The 18497-nt window shown below is 38.2% G+C and overlaps 1 protein-coding gene across 5 annotated transcripts in view; it reads right to left on the bottom strand.

Moving 5' to 3' along the window:
- Window positions 1-211: 211 nt before the first annotated feature.
- Window positions 212-18497, bottom strand: part of LOC137243701 (D(2)-like dopamine receptor) — a 566273-nt gene continuing 547987 nt past the window's right edge. For all 5 annotated transcript variants that reach the window (XM_067771671.1, XM_067771670.1, XM_067771672.1 and 2 more), the window contains 3 exons: window positions 17679-17810; window positions 11726-11851; window positions 212-2334 (listed from right to left, as the gene is read on the bottom strand). In XM_067771671.1, coding sequence (XP_067627772.1) covers window positions 1393-2334; window positions 11726-11851; window positions 17679-17810 — 1200 coding nt within the window. In that variant the 3' untranslated portion in view covers window positions 212-1392. The remainder of the gene's footprint in view (window positions 2335-11725; window positions 11852-17678; window positions 17811-18497) is intronic.

The following is an 18497-nucleotide window of genomic DNA, read 5'->3' as shown; positions in this document are numbered from 1 at the left end:
TTTTGTAGCCCAATTAATTAAAGTCTAATAAAGTATAAATTAAATTCCTCTCATTTGTGACAATATTTTTTTTCGAAAAAATTCCTCCGTTAAAAAAAAAGAATTTAACAAAATTAAAATTTGATCGAAAAAAAATGTTAGAAACTTATTCGTATTTAGAAAGACCTATGAATTATATTTTAGTAGACTAAAATTAATTGGGCTACAAAACAGCAAACTCAAAAAATTTAGAGAACTTAAAAAAAGTTCGAAATTTTCGTCAAAATTTCACGAATTCTCGAATTTTTTCGAAACGAATTTGAGATCGGTTTCCATAGTTACAATGACACAATTTATGGAATTTTCTGCTCAAAGTATCTAAAATAAATAAAAGTAATACTATTTATCTGTTCGCTTCTGTCGGTAGCTACTTTTGTATGTACATATATACAATTTATTTTACATTAGCTGCGACTTCGCGTAGAAAATAGAATAAAAAAAAATATTACAAATCTTACACTATTACACATTTTAGAGCAATTTTTCATAGAATATTTTAATCCTGTCTGACTGTGCACCGACGCTGCACACTACGCGCTCACATCATCCACAAATGCTTGATTAAACCTTGCAACTGTGGCTAACTGTCATCCGAGAAACAATTAATGAGCATTAGAACGTCGGATAGCATTAAATCAAACAGGATGTTGCCGTCGAATTAACGCTTATAACACTATATTTTTACTGAACGTACAGCGAACGCAAAGTTGGTAATATCACGCGACCTATAGAGCTTATGAGTGGGAGTATAAGTGGACGCGCGCACAAACACACACATAACCATAGACACAGCACAACAGACTGCAATGTAATAATCCGCATTTGCAAATGGGCACGCGACATTACTGTTTTTTGTGCAACTATACGTAGTAACTTTTGCAGACTCGCTGCGCCGCGCCGGCTATCAACCATGCTAAGCACTGACTGACTTTTGATCTTTTAAGACAGCCTCCACATTATATTACTATACGCGCGCTTCCTTGCGCTCTTTGAACATGCTTTTAATGGCATCACAGCCGCTTATTTTCGTTTTGTGTGTTTCACTTTTGGCTTACTGTATTTCCGGCTCACTTGACAGCATTACCGCGCGCGCATACACATGCCCTAACACTGTACTCAAACTCTATGTATGTACTTATTTGCCTACTTCCGGTACTCTGCCATTGGCATAGCAACTAGCACTGACATGCTGCGCAGAGGCGGACTATGACACGCCGCGCGCGTTGTGGTTAAAGTGTTACTACGTCCACTACAACCAGCACTAAACCCTTTCATTGCCTGCGCTGTACAGACAACGCCTTTTGCACATTTGCGCGCCATTTGATTGTTTGCTAATATAACATTCTCCGCGTACTAAATATCCGGTATGCTACGTCCGGTCGCTGACGCTGAAGTAGCTAAAGTTCCTGCTGTCGCGCCTGTTAACATTTTGACATCATCTTTGCCTACGCCTCCTCCTACTCCACCTGCACCTCCTGCACAACCCATTATACCCACGCCGCCTATGTTTGCAAACGCTGCTGCTGCTTTATTTTTGGCACAACTGGCATCATGGTAGATATGTTCGCACAATTTTGGCTCTGAATTCGAAAATTTACTGAGTTCATAAGCATTTACGCCCATACGCGCATCATGCAGTGTTGCCGCGTGACGTTCATGTTCAGCTTGGACTAAATTGAGATTCAGTTCACTATGTTTGCTAAACGATGTTGTCATTGTAGACGCTGTATGTGGTGGTGGCGCTGGTAGTGATTGTTGATGCGGCAGCTGATGGTGCGCGGCGTAGTAGTGATGCGGCGCGGCATGTGGAAAACTTTTAGTGAGCGCATGTAAACTGCCCGAACTAACAGTGCGTTCAAGTATTTCGCCCCAGTACTTTTCAGAGAGTCCCTCAATATCAGGACGTACAGCGGTGAAATTCAAGCCACTACCACCACCACCATGATGACTGTGCCCATGATGCCCGTAACTGGCATTGCTGCAAACGCTACTTGCATTCTTACGCGCTTGTTGTGATGCGCCGCGATTGAAACTGTTATTGCGCGCTCGCGCGCACATACTTAATACAGATCCACCGCGTATGCCGCTGCTTACACCTCCACTCCCACCACCTACACTCGAGCTATTGCCGCCTTCACTGCCATTGTTATCGCCTGCAGCATCGCCGCTACTGCTGCCCTTCGGTGGTCGTCCAGTAGGCGGTTCCGGCGGTAATGGTAAAGTTGTGATTTCGAAATCAGAATTGATGTGACAACAGGGTGATTTGTGTTCGGGCGTATCCTCGGTTGGAAAGCACTGCAACGATAGTAAAGCAAAAGAGATAATGTAAATGAAAATGACATTGGAAAATATAAAATTATGTCGCATGTTTTCGTGAATATATTGTAAAGGTTTTGTGAAAATTTAACAGATTTTGCTATGGAAGGAGAAAAAACGTTGCTGTGCGTAAGACAGAATTATTTGAATAACCGGAAATATTAGAAGCCTGGTGCTTGTGTTGATAAAAGGATGGAAAGATGTGTGGCGCAAACAACTGTGTTCAAAACTTTGCTGGAATGGTAATAAAGGACGGCAAATGGCTGAGTGACAGCAACTGTCAGTGTAATGGAACCAGATGCGTTGATACGAAGTAGTGCTCGTTCGAGAACATACATTGCGTTTGTGCATTGAAGTTATATCACACTAAGTTGAGTGTCCTCGGTAGGTGGCTACTGAATTCTAGTCGTCTATCAGTTGACCGCCGGATCAAATACTCGTTCTTCTGGGGGGTAGGTTCACATGAAACTTGTTTTACCATTCTGGCGCTCACTAAGTATTTGCGCTTCTCTACAAAGTGATGCTGGGACGCCATAAAGAGGTATATAGTTCGTTTATATCGAGATTTAGGCCAATTTTGAAAAGCGAGCCATGCTCTCAACCGCCTGCTGCTCCTCCGCAGAGAATTTTGAAAATTATATAACTCTGAGTCTCTTTGAACTAGACCAATAGCATTTGGGACATTCGACATATAGATCACATTGTATGCATTCGGAACTATCACTTTACCTTTTTGGAAATGTTTTCAGAATTGTTTCGGGGCTATTTCGGAATGATTTTGGATGGCTTTCGGGACTATTTTGAAACTATTTTTGGGTATTTTCTGTGCTATTTGTAGATAATTTTAGGACTAATTCCAAATCATATCGGGATTGCTTAAGGAATCGTTTCGGGACTATTTTTGAACATTTCGGGATGATTTGGAATTGATTTTGACGCAATTATTTAAAAATGTTTCTACTGTTTAGAGATCAATTCGGCTATGTCTTCGATTATTCTTGAAATCATTTTCTGGTGATTTCGGAACTTTTTTAGATTGTCTTCGCTATAATTTTTGAGAGTTTTACGATAGTTTCGGGATTTTTAAATTGCTTTCGAGATTGTTGCGAGAGGGACTGTTTTAGAGGTTATTTCGGGACTAATTCGAGACTATTTGAGGAATTATTTCAGAAATATTTTAAGACCATTTCGGCATCTCTGGGGCACTTTTTCGGTATTATTTAAAGACTATTTCTGTGCAACTTTGGAACAATGCCAGTATAATTTCAAGATTACTTTTGTTATTATTTCGCGATTTTTTCAAGATTTTTTCAGGGCAGTTTTGGGATTACCTTGAGATCATTTAAGGTATGATTGCGGAACTATTTCTGGAAGTGTTTGCGGGGTATTTTCGGGACCATTTAAGAGTAATATGGGGATCATTTTTGGGTTCATTTTGCTGCTTTTCGGATTAATTTTAGCTGTGCTTCGGGATCATTTCTGGATTATCTTTATATAATTTTGAAATCGTTTTAGGGGTAATTTCTGCAATATTTAGTGAACAGTTTGTGTGCTATTTCGGGACAATGTTTGGGATCATTTCGGGGTATCGCAGTATCTGATAGCTTGAAGACTATTTCCTAGTTATTTTCGGGATGCTTTCCCGAATTCTGCGGTATATTTTTGGGACTGTTTTCAGTATTATTTGAAATAAATTTGAAATTTTGAAACTTTCCGGAAGTGTTTACAGTAAGTTACGGGACTATTTAAGGATAATATCAGAATCATTTTGGGATTATTTCTGTAATCATTTTGATGCTTTTTGGAATAATTTCAGCTATATTACGGGATCATTTCAAGATTATCTTTGTATAATTTCGAAACCTTTTTAGGGGAAATTTTGGAACTATTTCCAGAACAGTTTCTGTACTATTTCGGGACTTTGTTCGGGATAATTTCGGGGTATCGCAGTTGCTGTGAGTTTGAGGACTATTCGTAATTATTCACGGGATGCTTACCGGAAAGTGTCGGGATCGTTTTTAGATTGTTTTCGGTATTTCAATAGTAATTCGGAACAATTTTGAAACTATCTTCAAATCATTTCAAAATCACTTCGGTACTATTTTGACATTGTTTAAAGATGCGTTCCGGACTGCTTCCAAACTTTCTCATTTATGATTTGCGGTTCACTATTCATTTATAGTTCATATATATTTCGATTTAGCTTGGCTAAGTAAAGAGTTTGCGATATAGTAACGAGATAATTTAGGACAATTCTTGGACGATCTCGAGACTATCGGATTTTTTTTCCAATTATTTTTGGCATATTTCGAAACAATTTCCGGATTCTGTTTGGTATCCTATAGAGGCCAAGTTGTGACTATTTCGGAATATAAAGATCAATACACGATTATCTCCAGCTTAATTCGGGATTATTCTCGTTACTTATTTGAGATTAATTCGATATCATTTCATACAGGAGCTTATCTTCGCATTTGCGTCGTGCTTCTTTTAACTTTTCCTGCAAATTGGCGGGACATGACCTACTTGTTTTATGCTGATTTCGAACGGCATTTGTAAGGCAGATGAGTTTTCACTGAAAGCTCGTAGTGCTTGCCAAACACTGCCGAGGAGCGATGCCGCTTAGAAAAATGTTCTTCTAATTTAAAATACTTGTTTCTAAAATTTTGATGTTGCTTTTTCCGGGGCGTGAATCCAGGATCTTCGGTGTGGATGGCGAAACACACTACGGCGACCGCCAAAAAGTATGTTTTTTTTAAATATTCTCATATCATATTTACTGTTTAGCATTCGAAAACAAGGCAAACGTCCCCACTTAAGACGGAGCATGTTTTCAATCAGCACATGGCGCCTGAGTAGGGACATAGTTAAACAGGCAGAAGCCGTGCTCCTAGCAAAGTCTAATTAATTCGCCGCTTCTATATGCCAGCATTTCAGCACTGAATTTAGTAATTATTTGCAACTCGATGACAAAAGAATGTCCTTTTGTCATCCTTTCGCATGACATAATTAAGCCACATTTAAAGTAAGTAAATAAATTACCAATTGAGTTCAACAAAGTAATCAACACATAAGAAAGCACACATGTCAATGCGGAAATGTATTGTTTGTGCATGTGTGTGTGTGTGTTTGAAAGAAGATTTATTGCTTTTTGTTACAGAATTCATTAAAAAAACATTAACAGCTTTAACTTTTGCACTTCCAAAGTTTTACTGAGGCTTATTTTTGTTCCTGCCCTCTAACTCTTTCATCGCATTAAAGTATTGCTTGGCGTGAGTCCTTATTGAGTGTTCGATAAACTTGCTTTGATTTATTGCCTTTTGCACAGTCACGCATGTAAATAAGCAACGTAATCGTTGCATACCTCAAGGCGCCCTGTAATGATGTATGTTCTACCATTTCCCTCAGTGGTACACCGATAATGTATGATAATGTTGAAATATTTATCTTTCAAAGTAAATAAGTAAATAAATTTTCTTATCAATTTATTAATTTATTAAATTTATTTTTCTTAAATTAAGCCAAACCTGATTTATAATGCTTTTTGTATTTTGAATATGAACAGTAAGGTGTCTAACTCTGCATAAAAAAGATGGACTAAAAACTAGGATAAGTTTGGTTAAACTGAACTGACCGGTCAATAAAGAATCTAAATAGGCTGAATGTGTATATAGCGTTGCCAGAATTTGTTTGGCGACCATACAGGAAAATCCTGATCAGATCCGCGATGAAATAACTCCAACCTCTTGGCAAATACTATATAGACATTTTCTGTGAACTATCTTAATTGGTTTCTCGAGATTTGGCAACTTTGCCGCCCCTTGTAGCTGGAACCTTGATCTGGCGAGCGCAGAACACGAATAAAGAAAGTACTCGACCGTTCCTTCTTTCAGCTCGTACTTCCTACATCTACTGTTACTGGCACTAAACTTATAAGCATATGACGTCAGAAGACAGTATCCAATTAGTATGCCCATCGTCAGCCTAAAACCTTTCTCTCTTTGAAGATGTGAACAACTTTGACGACCTAACGTTGTAAAATTTGCACATGATCTGTTAACGCTTTTCTTGCTTGATGGATCATATGCAACTCCTGTCTCCTTTTGATTTCTCGCATTGGGAAGTCTGTCGCCTATCTTAATGCCCATGCGGAAAGGTTTTGTTGAGAATGTGCTAGGGTGATATTAGTTCCTATTTACACCTGCAAATGATGGTGCCTCTCGTCAAGTGGTTCCTGACTAGCACCATGAAATGCTGGCCACGCCGATAACCCAGACTACCAAATATTACATATATATATATATATATAACTGTCAGTGAAAAAGTTTCCGGTACGATGAATCTGAATTCTACTTGTCTTCCTAGAAGTGATCGCTGTGATTAAGAGTGCTCAAGATTAGGGAATTTAAAATTTGCACGAATATCCGCACTGCACTAAGGCTCAGATTTCAACAACTATCATATGGATTGAGGAGCATAACATCTTTGGTTGAGTAAGGTTCATTTATCTTGGAGTGTACTAGGAGCGACTCAACAGTTTTAAGAACTAAGTTGCTACGCGGAAGATGACACCTTCTTGCTTTGCTGTGCAACCTCTGCTGGGACAATGAGAAAGTAGCGCGGCTTCACTTTCATCGGTTCTCTGACATTGGTTTTGTCGACTGGTTCACGATCCTTAAGAGGTTATCTGGGGATCTTGGGGGTAATTTTCGTATAACTTCAGGGTAATTTTGTGACATTTTCGGATGATTGTAGGGAGGCTATTTCGAGGTTGTTTTGGAATCATTTCGGTTTCGCGGAATTTTTCGAATCGTTTGAAGGTAGGTAAGTGGTTATCTGGGGATAATTTAGGGGTAATTTTGGGATGTAATGTTGGGTTGTTTCGGGGTCGGTTTGTGGACTATTTCGAGGTTATTTTGGAATCATTAAAGGTAATTTGAGGTCAATTTTATTATGATTTTATAAAATTTTTCCGATATTTGTGGGGCGCTTTAAGAATTACCTTAGGGTAATTTTGGAGTTAATCTAGTTTTCCTGACTTTACTAATTTGGGTTCGTTAAGGAGTTATTTTGGGAAAATTTGAAGGTAAATTTCGAACGATTTCGTGTTCATTTGGTGGCTGTTTTGAAATGGTTTTTGAAACTATTTCGGCATCATTTGGCTATAACTTCGGGTTCATCAGAGGATAATATTATAATTGTTTCGACATGGTATTGGGGTCTTTATTGGGGTGATTTCTGGGTAATTTTGAAATTATTTGCAGGTAATTACGGGATCACCTCTGGGCAGTTAAGGGTAATTTGGTGGAAATTACAGGATTTCTTCAGGTTAATTTAGTTGTAATTTCGGTATAATTTTAAAATAATTTCGTGGTCATTTCGAAATGATTTCTCGATAATATGAAGATAAATACGGGGTGATTTCTAGAAGAGCGCTTGGGCATTTCGGTGTCACATTGGGGTTATTTTGGGGTCCTTTCGGGGAAATTCCGTTATGACTTAAGGTACTAATGTTATTTGGCTTTTAGATTATTATGATAACACCGCCCAAAGATGAGGGAAGCTGCACACACGCACACACATATGCAAAAACGAAGCATATCAATGGATACAATACAAAGAATATACACCGATACTCCAAAGCAGTATTCGAGAATGCGATACCCGCATAAACTAGACGCTCGAAGAAGCAAAGAAGTAGGAGTCTTTACAGCACTGCTGGGCTGCGAAAGCGGCGTTGTCATTCCGCTTTCCTCTTTTCGGCTGTGTGGACGTGAAGTGTCATCCTCGGTTCAACTGCAATATTTTTGGACTTTTTTGGTTGAGCTGAAAACTAAAATAGGCCTGCAGGTTTGCTTCTGTGCTCCATTCTGACGTTTTGGCGGAGTTGGGAGATGCAATGCTTCCCTGACTTGGAGTTAGAGTGGTTTTTTACACTCCTAACAGGAATTGGCGGCCACCGTGGTGTGATGGTAGCCTGCTCCGCCTACCACACCGTAGGCCCTGGGTTCACACCCCGGGCAAAGCAACATCAAAATTTTAGAAATACGATTTTTCAATTAGAAGAAAATATTTCTAAGTGGGGTCGCCCCTCGGCAGTGTTTGGCAAGCGCTCCGGGTGTATTTCTGCCATGAAAAGCTCTCAGTGAAAACTCATCTGCCTTGCAGATGCCGTTCGGAGTCGGCATAAAACATGTAGGTCCCGTCCGGCCAATTTGTAGGGAAAATCAAGAGGAGCACGACGCAAATTGGAAGAGAAGCTCGGCCTTAGATCTCTTCGGAGGTTATCGCGCCTTAAATTTATTTTTTTTTTTTAACAGGAATCAGTGAAAATTAAAATCTAGGCGTGGTGCCATTTAAAGACCAAACGCTTTTTATATACGTAACGTAACATAACGGGATAGCGAAAAAAACATGGCTACAAGCCACATATCGGATTCTGAAATACATATTACTGAATTTGTGCCTGGCGTGGTACCAATAAAAAACAAAAAATTTACATTTCGGCAAATAACAGAATTGAATAACGAAGCTATTGTGAATAACGGAGCTTTTGTGAATAACGGAGGAACATGTGAAATGAAACGACAAATTGACTTTTAATAAAATTAAGACAACCTGGAATTTTAAGGGCTCTCTTATGCACCTTGCCATTCGACGCTTGCGAATGCAGTGTCCATTAAAATAAAAACAAGTAAGGACGGGACTGTCTTCGGCTGTGTCGAAGACTTCATACCATTCATGAATGGGGCTGAACAATAATCCTAGCCCGTTCGTAATCTCCAAATAATCGGATGTATAATATGAGAAATATATAGTGAACAGATGTACATACCTAAACGATTTTTAAGATAAATCTTAATATATAAAAAACACATGTCACAGGTTTGAAGCCAATGGTCTTCTAAACCACTGAACCGATTTTGAATTTGTTTTGCACCCCATGTGTAGTTTGATCTAACTTGAAATATATGATAGGTTATATCTCAGTTTATAGTCGCAATATTATTTTATTGCAATTTTTTTATTTGTTTATACGTAAATTTAAATGTTACGTATACGCGGTGGCACTCATATTTTCAGGTGGTGCTGATACACTTACGTGTAATGGCTTGGTGTTTAATTAAACAATATTATAGCGAATGATATCAAGTATAGCACATCACCAGGCCCCTCGATAGGGAGGGGGGAGGGGGGTTTTTGAGGGGGCCCGCGATTTAGAGGTACTATGACATTTTTTTTTAATACAAGAGAGTCTTTAGTTGTTCCATGTGCAATTTTTAAGCCGGTGTTTGAAGAGATGCGTCGGTCGATTTTGTTCAAACTTTTACACAAGTTGCGTAAAGCTCATGCGGTGGTTACTACAGGTACAGGGTCTCGAGATATAGGCTAAAATGTGGGCTCGTGAATGCCTCGACAGTGTTTATACAGTATGGATATCAAATGAAAGGTGTTGATGAGTGATTTGGTACAGAGTAATATATTATCCAGAGACGGACTGGGACAGGGATTAGGACTAGGACTGGGACTGAGACTCGGAGTGGGACTGGGACTGGGACTGCAATAAGGCATGCAGAAGAATGAGAAGGAATTGAGGGAAGAGAAAAGAGAAAGGAGAAGGAGATTGAGAAAGAGGTAGAATGAGGCGAAGATGGAGATAGATGAAGCGAAAAAGACGTATGGAGGAGTGAACAAAAGGATTAGGAAAAAGTGAAGAGGGGGAGGGCAGAGTCAGACGGAAAAAGCTTATTAAAATGTATGCAGATAGGCCAAATTTAGGGCAGGACAATGTCTGCCGGGTCTTCTAGTATAAAATAAAAAATAGCAAAAAACCCCCTTATCGGAACGATGGGTTGTATGGGATATATATTATATATAGCTCCGATCGATATGATCTCTACAGGAAATCTTCTATGATATATTAGAATAAATATCACCAAGTTTAATGTTTTTATATTGGAAATTAAGGGAAAAATTTCCAAAAATCTTTCTATCTGAAAGTTCGGTTGTATGGGATATATACTATATATAGCTCCCATCAAAGTGATTTCAGAATATCTTCTATGATATATTAAAATATATATCACCGAGGATAAATGACCAAAAATCATTCTATCTGAACAATCGGTTGTATGGGATATAACTATATATAGCTCCCATCAAAGTGATTTTTTCAGAAAATCTTCTATGATATATTGGAATATATATCACCGAGTTTCACGTTAATACTTTCTGAATTGCGGCAGGGATGACCAAAATCGTCTTATCTGAACGATCGGTTTTATGAGAGATATATGTTATAGTGGTTGGATCCGGTAGGATCTAATATAATACAAAAATACATCCTTGTGCCAAATTTCATTGAGATATCTCAAAATTTGAGGGACTAGTTTGCGTTCAAACAGACAGACGGACGGACGGACAGACGGGTATGGCTATATCAATTCAGTTCGTCGCCGTGATCAATTCCGTATATTTAATGCTAAGTCTATCTACTATATTTCTCAACGTCACAAACATCGCACCAAAGTTAATATACCATTTCATGTTCATGAAAGGTATAAAAAGCGACGTTTTACCAATGCATGCTAATGAGTTTGAATTAAGTGAATTACAGAAAAATACTCTAATGTTCAACTAGTTTTCAATTAAAATTTTTCGTTTGAAAAATAAGAGGAACCCTAAAGCATGCAAAAATTATTATCCACTCATCACTACATGCCTGTTAAATTTATTATAAATAATATTTATTATTAATTTAAGCATGTCTGTTTCATCTGGCATTATCTATGTGCGTTACACAAACAAATGCAACAACAGCAACACAAAATACATCCCGTCAATTATCGAATTGTTAAATAATTTCCTACACATTTTGTTATCCGGAAACACCCAATTAAATATATTTGTTGTTGTTAGCAATTGTTGATGCATAATCAATGAAATGAGTTTTAAAATTTATCTTTTATCTAATAAATATATCTGCTAAATATGCTATATTACAAATTATGGTAGATATTTCAAATTGAGCTAATCAATAGATGAATGACAAAGCTGTTGCTGTCAAAGATTCTCAAATTTGTACAAATTTATTCAATTATTGAAAAGTTACTGATGAGTAAAATATTTTGACAAATTGAAATTCGATTATAATTATTCAGTAAATTCAAGATGTTTTCACGATTTAAGCAAAATTCATGCAAATATTTTAACAATCAATCACACAAATAGAAGAAATCTTAATCTAAATTTTTATTGCTTTAATTTGTACAAATTTTGTTTTTACTCATAAATATTCACATAAAAATATTTATGTACTGCATATATGAATGTATGTGTAAATATATGTATGTGTAATATGCTTACTTACCCTATTTGACATCAAGCGTCTGCTGAGTCGTCGAAAATCCGAATTAAGAAACCAATATACAAAAGGATTCCACAAACTGTTGCTCAGCGCCGTCCATGTTACCACGAAATCAAGAAAAGGTGGAAGCTGCATGACAGTAAATAATAGAAAACACAGAAAGATATAAATAAATATGTATCGTTAGCTTAATGTGAAAATGTGCTAAGTCACTTTTTTTGAAAGATTGTGTTTTAATGCAGTTTTAAAACCGATTTCAAAATACATCGATCACAAGAAAAAAATATTTTAATTTTTAATTTTCAGGTACTATTTGCAATGATGTGTAAATGTGCTAATTCGTCAACTGTTCAAAAAAAATGTGCTAAGTCAACCAGTCAATAATATCAATATGAATTGCTAGACATTTCTTTGTGCGCGCATTTTATTTACTTATTTAATCCATTCAGTCTAAAATGCTTTGTTGTTGTTGTTGTATTAACGATAAAGATATTCCCCGAATGCTTTGGGCCGATGTTGATGGTCCTTTGCCGCATATAGATCCGGTACGTTCCGGTAACAAAGCACTATTAAGGTACTAGTCCGACCATCTCGGAAAAGATTTATATGACCACATTAAACCCTCTAGGCCATTCCGTCCTCTCCAACCCCTAGTTCCATGAATAACTTGTAGTCGCCAGAGCCTCGGCAATCAATGAAACAGAATTCGCCACGGGTAGGCGAGGTTGGCAATTGGGTTGGTGAAGCTATATATTGCGCCGGGAACCGCTTGAGAGGTAGGCAACCCCTTGCAATTGGATTTACCCAATTGAGCTGAATCAATTTGCTAGATGTAGAGCCTATAACTAGGACATTCATAGCATAATATGTTTTATTAGTTATTTAGATAAATAATCTATTATGCCGAAGATCACGCATTGGAATATATGGAATGAACTAATTAGATAAATTAAAGCAACTCGTGCTAACGTTTATTACATTATAGGCAAGCATGAGTGAGATTCAAGTTGTTCTGTCGTGCAAAGCCTGAAGACCAAGCAATTTGCACCTGGTGGTATATAATGTGAGGCCGTCTGGCCAGTGAAGCATATGTAAAGCAATTTTTGTAAAAAATTTTTGAACTCTCTCAACTTTATAGGAGTTATATTCATAGAAAGGATTCCATATTATTGAGCAATATTAAAGACGACTTCTGACCAAGGATATATTAAGTGCCTTCAACGTCGTAGGGTCCTTAAAGTTACTGGTGTTACGTCTACTGAACCCAACCATTGCAACAAATTTTGAAACAACGTAGTCAATGGTACTAGAAAAAGAGAGTTTGGAGTTAAAAATTACACTCAAGTCTTTACTCTCTTGGCAACGATTAAGAGATTTAGTATTGTGACGAATATGAGTGACACTAAGTGATACTCACATCCCTAGTCTGATGCTAAGTCACAACAACAATAAAGCAGACAGTCACTTGTATCTACATAAACGAATAAATCATTATGTCTACACATATGTACGTACACGCAGCAGAGAAGAGATGCACAAACACATGTAGATATCTGAGATGCCCCCAAAAGTATGCAATTGTAATTGTGGAAGTGTCGCTCATAAATACAAGCATACGAGAAGCTATATACGTGCATCTGTAGTTATAATTATATGGTGGTGACTAAGTAAATTCTGGAAGCACCTAGAAGATGCCACGAGGAAACCACAGAGTATAAAAGCACCAGCGGTGGAGGCGCTACAAGCAGTTTTTGATTAAGCACGCAATCTGTCGGGAAATAGTAGAGTTTCATTTAAGCTATCAGTCAGTTTGTTATTAAGCCAGCTAGTTGCAAAGTATAAGTGTTATTGTGAAGTACTTTAATAAAGGCCATTTTTCCATTATTCAATATTGGAGTTATTTATTCAACAGTTTAGTGATTCGAACTTAGCAGAAGGGCAAATAAGAGGATTTTCAGTAAATTCGTTACAGTATTTAGTTTGTAGATAAAGTATGCGGCAGTTGCCTTTTTGGAATAAGGAACAACACAGCATTTGTTTGAATTTAAATATAAATTATTGTCTGCACACCATCCAGAAAAACAGTCCAGATCAGAACCGTTAGAAATAGTTTGACAAATAAATAGAATCTTTTGTGAAATATATGTGACCCGGCCTATGAAAAGGTGGCTTATGACTCAAAAAAAAAAAAAAACTACTAAGAAACTGAAGAAATGCCTCGTCTATCTTTATCATCTGTTTCTCGCAATTTATTTTTTGAGTCATAAGCCACCTTTTCATAGGCCAGATCACATATAGTTTTAGTGTTTTATTTCAATCATTAAAGGTGAGAAGTGATGGGAAAACATATTGAGTAAAAAGTGCTAAGTCAGGGGAACAATTTGTTATGAGTGCGGAAATTGTGCTAAGTCATAAAATAGCTGCTGGGGTGGGATACAAGATTTTTATTTATCTTTTTCAAAGCTTCCACACTCAAAAGCATTGCAATTAAGGTATCCTCATTCACAATTTTGAAAAAAGAAGGTTATTTCAAAAGTTATTAATTTTTTTTCGTCTCCTGTAAAATTCGTAAAAGTTGACTTAGCACATTTTCACATTAAGCTAACGGTATGTATGTATGTTTATTTCATGAAAGCCATATGCGGCATACTCCACACGAAACGTTTCATCATTGGCGAATCTTCGCGTAGCCGAACTTCAAAATGGTTTCAGAAAAATTCATAGCACTACCACCGCGCTAAACGCCATTAACACTCAGATAAATTACGAACTAAATCAGGAAAACCCCTATCACAGTACGGTGTTCGTGGAACTCAACCTGTCAAAATCTTTTGACACAGTCAACCACGGCACGCTACTCCAAGACATACATAGAAAGCTCACATCTTCCCCGTTGTCTAAAAAGATGGACCGCAAACTATTTGAATGAGCGACAAGCGTCTGTTCAATTAAAGAACGAAGTCTCTAAGCTTAGGAGAATTAAACACGGGAAGCCACAGGGTGGTGTTCTATCACCGCCTCTGTTTAATTTACGTTCCCCACCAGACGGAGTCATATGCCGATGACTGCACGATTATGGCAACGAGATCTAACCCTTCAATAGATGTACTACTTTCTAAAATAAATAGCTATCTCCCCGGTCTTTCTAGTTTCTTCACCTCGCGCAGCCTGGCATTATCACTGACGAAATTCATGGCCACTCTATTATCGATATGGAAGGAACACGTCGAAGGTGTTACTCTACCGACTGTCAGTTAGGGTCGTTCGATGATACTCTCACCATCAAGGCGCATCCTACCGAAATTGTATCTAAGTCGCTTGCCGGCAGCACCTGGGGAAAATATGAAGAAACGTTGCTAACTACGTACAAAGCAATTCGCCGGCCGCTCATGTGCTACGCATCACCAGTTTGATGGCCTGGTCTTAAAAACACAAAGGCTGCAGGCCTGTCAAAGTGCTGCAAACATAACTATCACGGGAGGTCCCTTACGTCTCCGTATGACACCTTAACATCACCACCACATAATGAGCAACATCACCACCATATACATAGTGAGGCTAGAGAGCTCAACACTCAAAAGCACAAGGAAATCCAGAACGGACAATTTTTGCTAAACTGTCACAAACCAGTACACACTAGCAAACAGCTACTTGATATAGCCCCGCTTTAACGGAGGTTAAGGGAAGATCTCCATAAGCACCATGATGAGATCCAGCACCTGCTAATACAGCCGTTTGATACAGCACAAGCATAAGGATGCCATATTATCAATACACAATATCTTACTCTTGCAGAAGAAGACATCACACTACCACATATGGCCCTAGTCCAACTTCATTCTGGATACTGTAACAGGTTAAACTCTCACATGCCCAGGATCAACCCCGACATGGATAATGTATGTCCTGCATGTGATGTGTCCCCACATGATCATCTGTTCAATTGTAATGTGAAACCTATGCCTCTAACACCCATATCCCTATGGGCCGCCTGTGTTATCACATTGGACTCGAATGTCTTTAAGGCGGTATGGATGTCCACAAAAATGTCTTCGACCGTTCTATCCCAGTTTGGTCTGGTTGATCTCTCTATATCATAGAACTACGTCTTGAAGACACTGTATGCGTCAGAAAGTCGGTACAATTTACCAGCATATGCTTTGAATACATTCCAGCTCCAGTTCCCTCTTCCATTTTCGAGCCATCTGTGAAGATTGTAAAGCCCCTAGCACTGGATGGGCCTTCCTCCCGTAATATGGTCGGCGTCAGACGTTAAGTTTGTTGTAATTCTGTTTAACTGTACCCTAAACATATCATGTGATATCATCGCGTGCCCGCATTTGGTTGATTTTCCCACGTTTGATTCTATTAGTCGTAGATGTGATGGCAAAAATCAGAGCAACCTACATGTCCGATACTACATGATGATAAGAATCGTCGAAACTCTTTTACCGACACAGGATTACTGGTCCTTTCAAAGCGAAGACCTCGAAGGTATGAAAATAACATAGCCGGATGACCTGGATGTAATTCATAGAGCAGTAGATAAAAAATCACCAGGAACGGATGAAGCGCGAAATATAGCCCTTAAACCCACGATTAAATTTAGAACGTCAGTATTTATGGATCCCTTCCCCTACTCATGAAAATGTGAAAGACTGGTCCTTTTGCTGAAACGTGGTAAGATGCCACACCAGCCATCATCATACAGGTCTCTTTGTATGTTGGATTTGGTAGAAAAGATTCTGGAGCGTATTACTGGTGATCGTCTTCAGCAGACACTGGAAAACTCAAGTGGCTTGTCAAATAGTCGGTTTGGATTTCGAAAATCAAGTTCCACGACAGATGCAATACAAACAGTTGGCAAATTGCCCGTGAAGTTCTAACGTGTAGATCCGTTATGTGGTGTATAAAATATGGGTGACGTCGACCTTGAATAGATCCTTCGGAAATCGCTTAGTTCTGGCAAAAGCTGGGCCATCAAGCATAAAGTGACTGAATGATTCCATTTCATCTCATCATCCTCTACACAGTTGCAATAGGATGAGCTTTTGAGCTATTGAGACGTACCGCATGGATTTCCATTGGACAGTGTGCCAATGTAATTAGCTCGATAATAAAATATGCAACACCATGTGGTACGGATCTAAAATAGCCTACAAAAAGAGATACTAGCAGCCTACCGTATGATTGCTATACGAATATCAAGTGTTTATTGGACGGTGTCCGACTACGTGATCCTTGGATTAAAAAATTGAAGTATATTTACCAGGTGAAATAGCCGATCTGTATGGAATTGGAGTGGGACGATCATCTGAAGAAAAACGCAAGGTTACCATAGTTGGGTGGCCGAAACGGTGTGAAGAATCGAGGAAAGCGCGCCTGACCTCCATGTAATTTCGGAATAGCGGAACATCGAAAGTTACGAGCGGCAGCACGGTGAATTAACTACCACAGCGGCGTTTCAAGTACTATCTACATAACCGTAGGATAGAGTAGGATCCCTTCTGTCCACACTGTCCGATTGAATTGATAAACACAGACCACGTAATGTTTCATTGCACTCATTTTCTTAGCAAAAGACTCTCTATACACAGAGTTCTTCGAGAAGAGCCTTCCATGAGGGATTTAGTTCCTCTTATGTGCAGGGACATTATTGGACTGCTGTGAGTAACATGGCATTTCATGCGCATGCGAAACAGTGCTAAAGGTCCTTACGAACTGGCTAGTTCCCGAAGAGAGACCTTTTCATTTCCCACTGATAAAAACTGCAAATATTAAGTAAAAAAAACTACAGCAACATTCAGCTGATCCTCTATATTGAAATAAAATATATATATGTATTGGTAAACAAAAAAATTTTACACAAAAAAGATCTTAAATTCTGTAAAAATGTATTCAATCAACAGACATCTATCTTTTTTCTGTGTTTGATTTTGCATTTCTTTTCACTCACCTTCGATCCCGTACAGGCAGTGACAATTTCTTGTATTGTCCAAGGTGTGACCATTACAATGAAACCCAACGAAATGGCTGCCATAGAACGTGAAGTATTGCCGGCTGAATGCTTTTCTTGTATTGGAACCATCTGTGTTGTGTAAAGGCCAAAAAAGAGAAGAAAGAAGCACAAGATTATAACTGCATGGTAAAAAATAAAAAGACGAGAGATGAATAGTAAATAACAAGATAAATGCATTGAAGGAAGATAAGAATGAACCCTCCTTCAATTAGCTGATAACAAGGTTTGCTAACGAGCCGTTTTCGTACACTCAAAGAGACATACGTAACCATAAATGCATGTAAATTAGGGCGGTCCTTGTTTTTCCGACTTTTAAAAAATTAACGCATAACCCCGTTAACTGAGTATTTACTCAAAAACACTGTTGGCGTATATAGTTTTTTTCTGTAACGTTTTTAGGGGTCGCAACCGAAGGTGAAACTTTTAGAAAAAGCATTGTAATAATCTTATATATTACCAGCAGGGTACCCGGCGTCGCTTGGGTTGGGCAGATACTAATCTAAATAAGAAGGTGTATTTTAACGCATTTCTCTCCGTTACTCAAAGTCAAGCAATCAGTATATAGGATTTTATTGATTTTCTTCGAAATGTACCTCCCAGTTTTTCTCATTCTTACCCTTTATAATTTCGTTATCTCTCCCTTTTCTTTTTTTTACTTTACACCCTCTACTTCTCTCCTTCTTTTTCTTAGATCCCTCATTCATCTAATTTATCATTCTTTACTTTATTTTTCAAATTTTACTTTATCACATATAA

Source organism: Eurosta solidaginis, chromosome 3 (genome assembly GCF_040869045.1).
Source record: "Eurosta solidaginis isolate ZX-2024a chromosome 3, ASM4086904v1, whole genome shotgun sequence".
Lineage (NCBI taxonomy): Eukaryota > Metazoa > Arthropoda > Insecta > Diptera > Tephritidae > Eurosta > Eurosta solidaginis.
The sequence above is the reverse complement of the archived record's forward strand: the minus strand, read 5'-3'. Positions and strand labels throughout refer to the sequence as shown.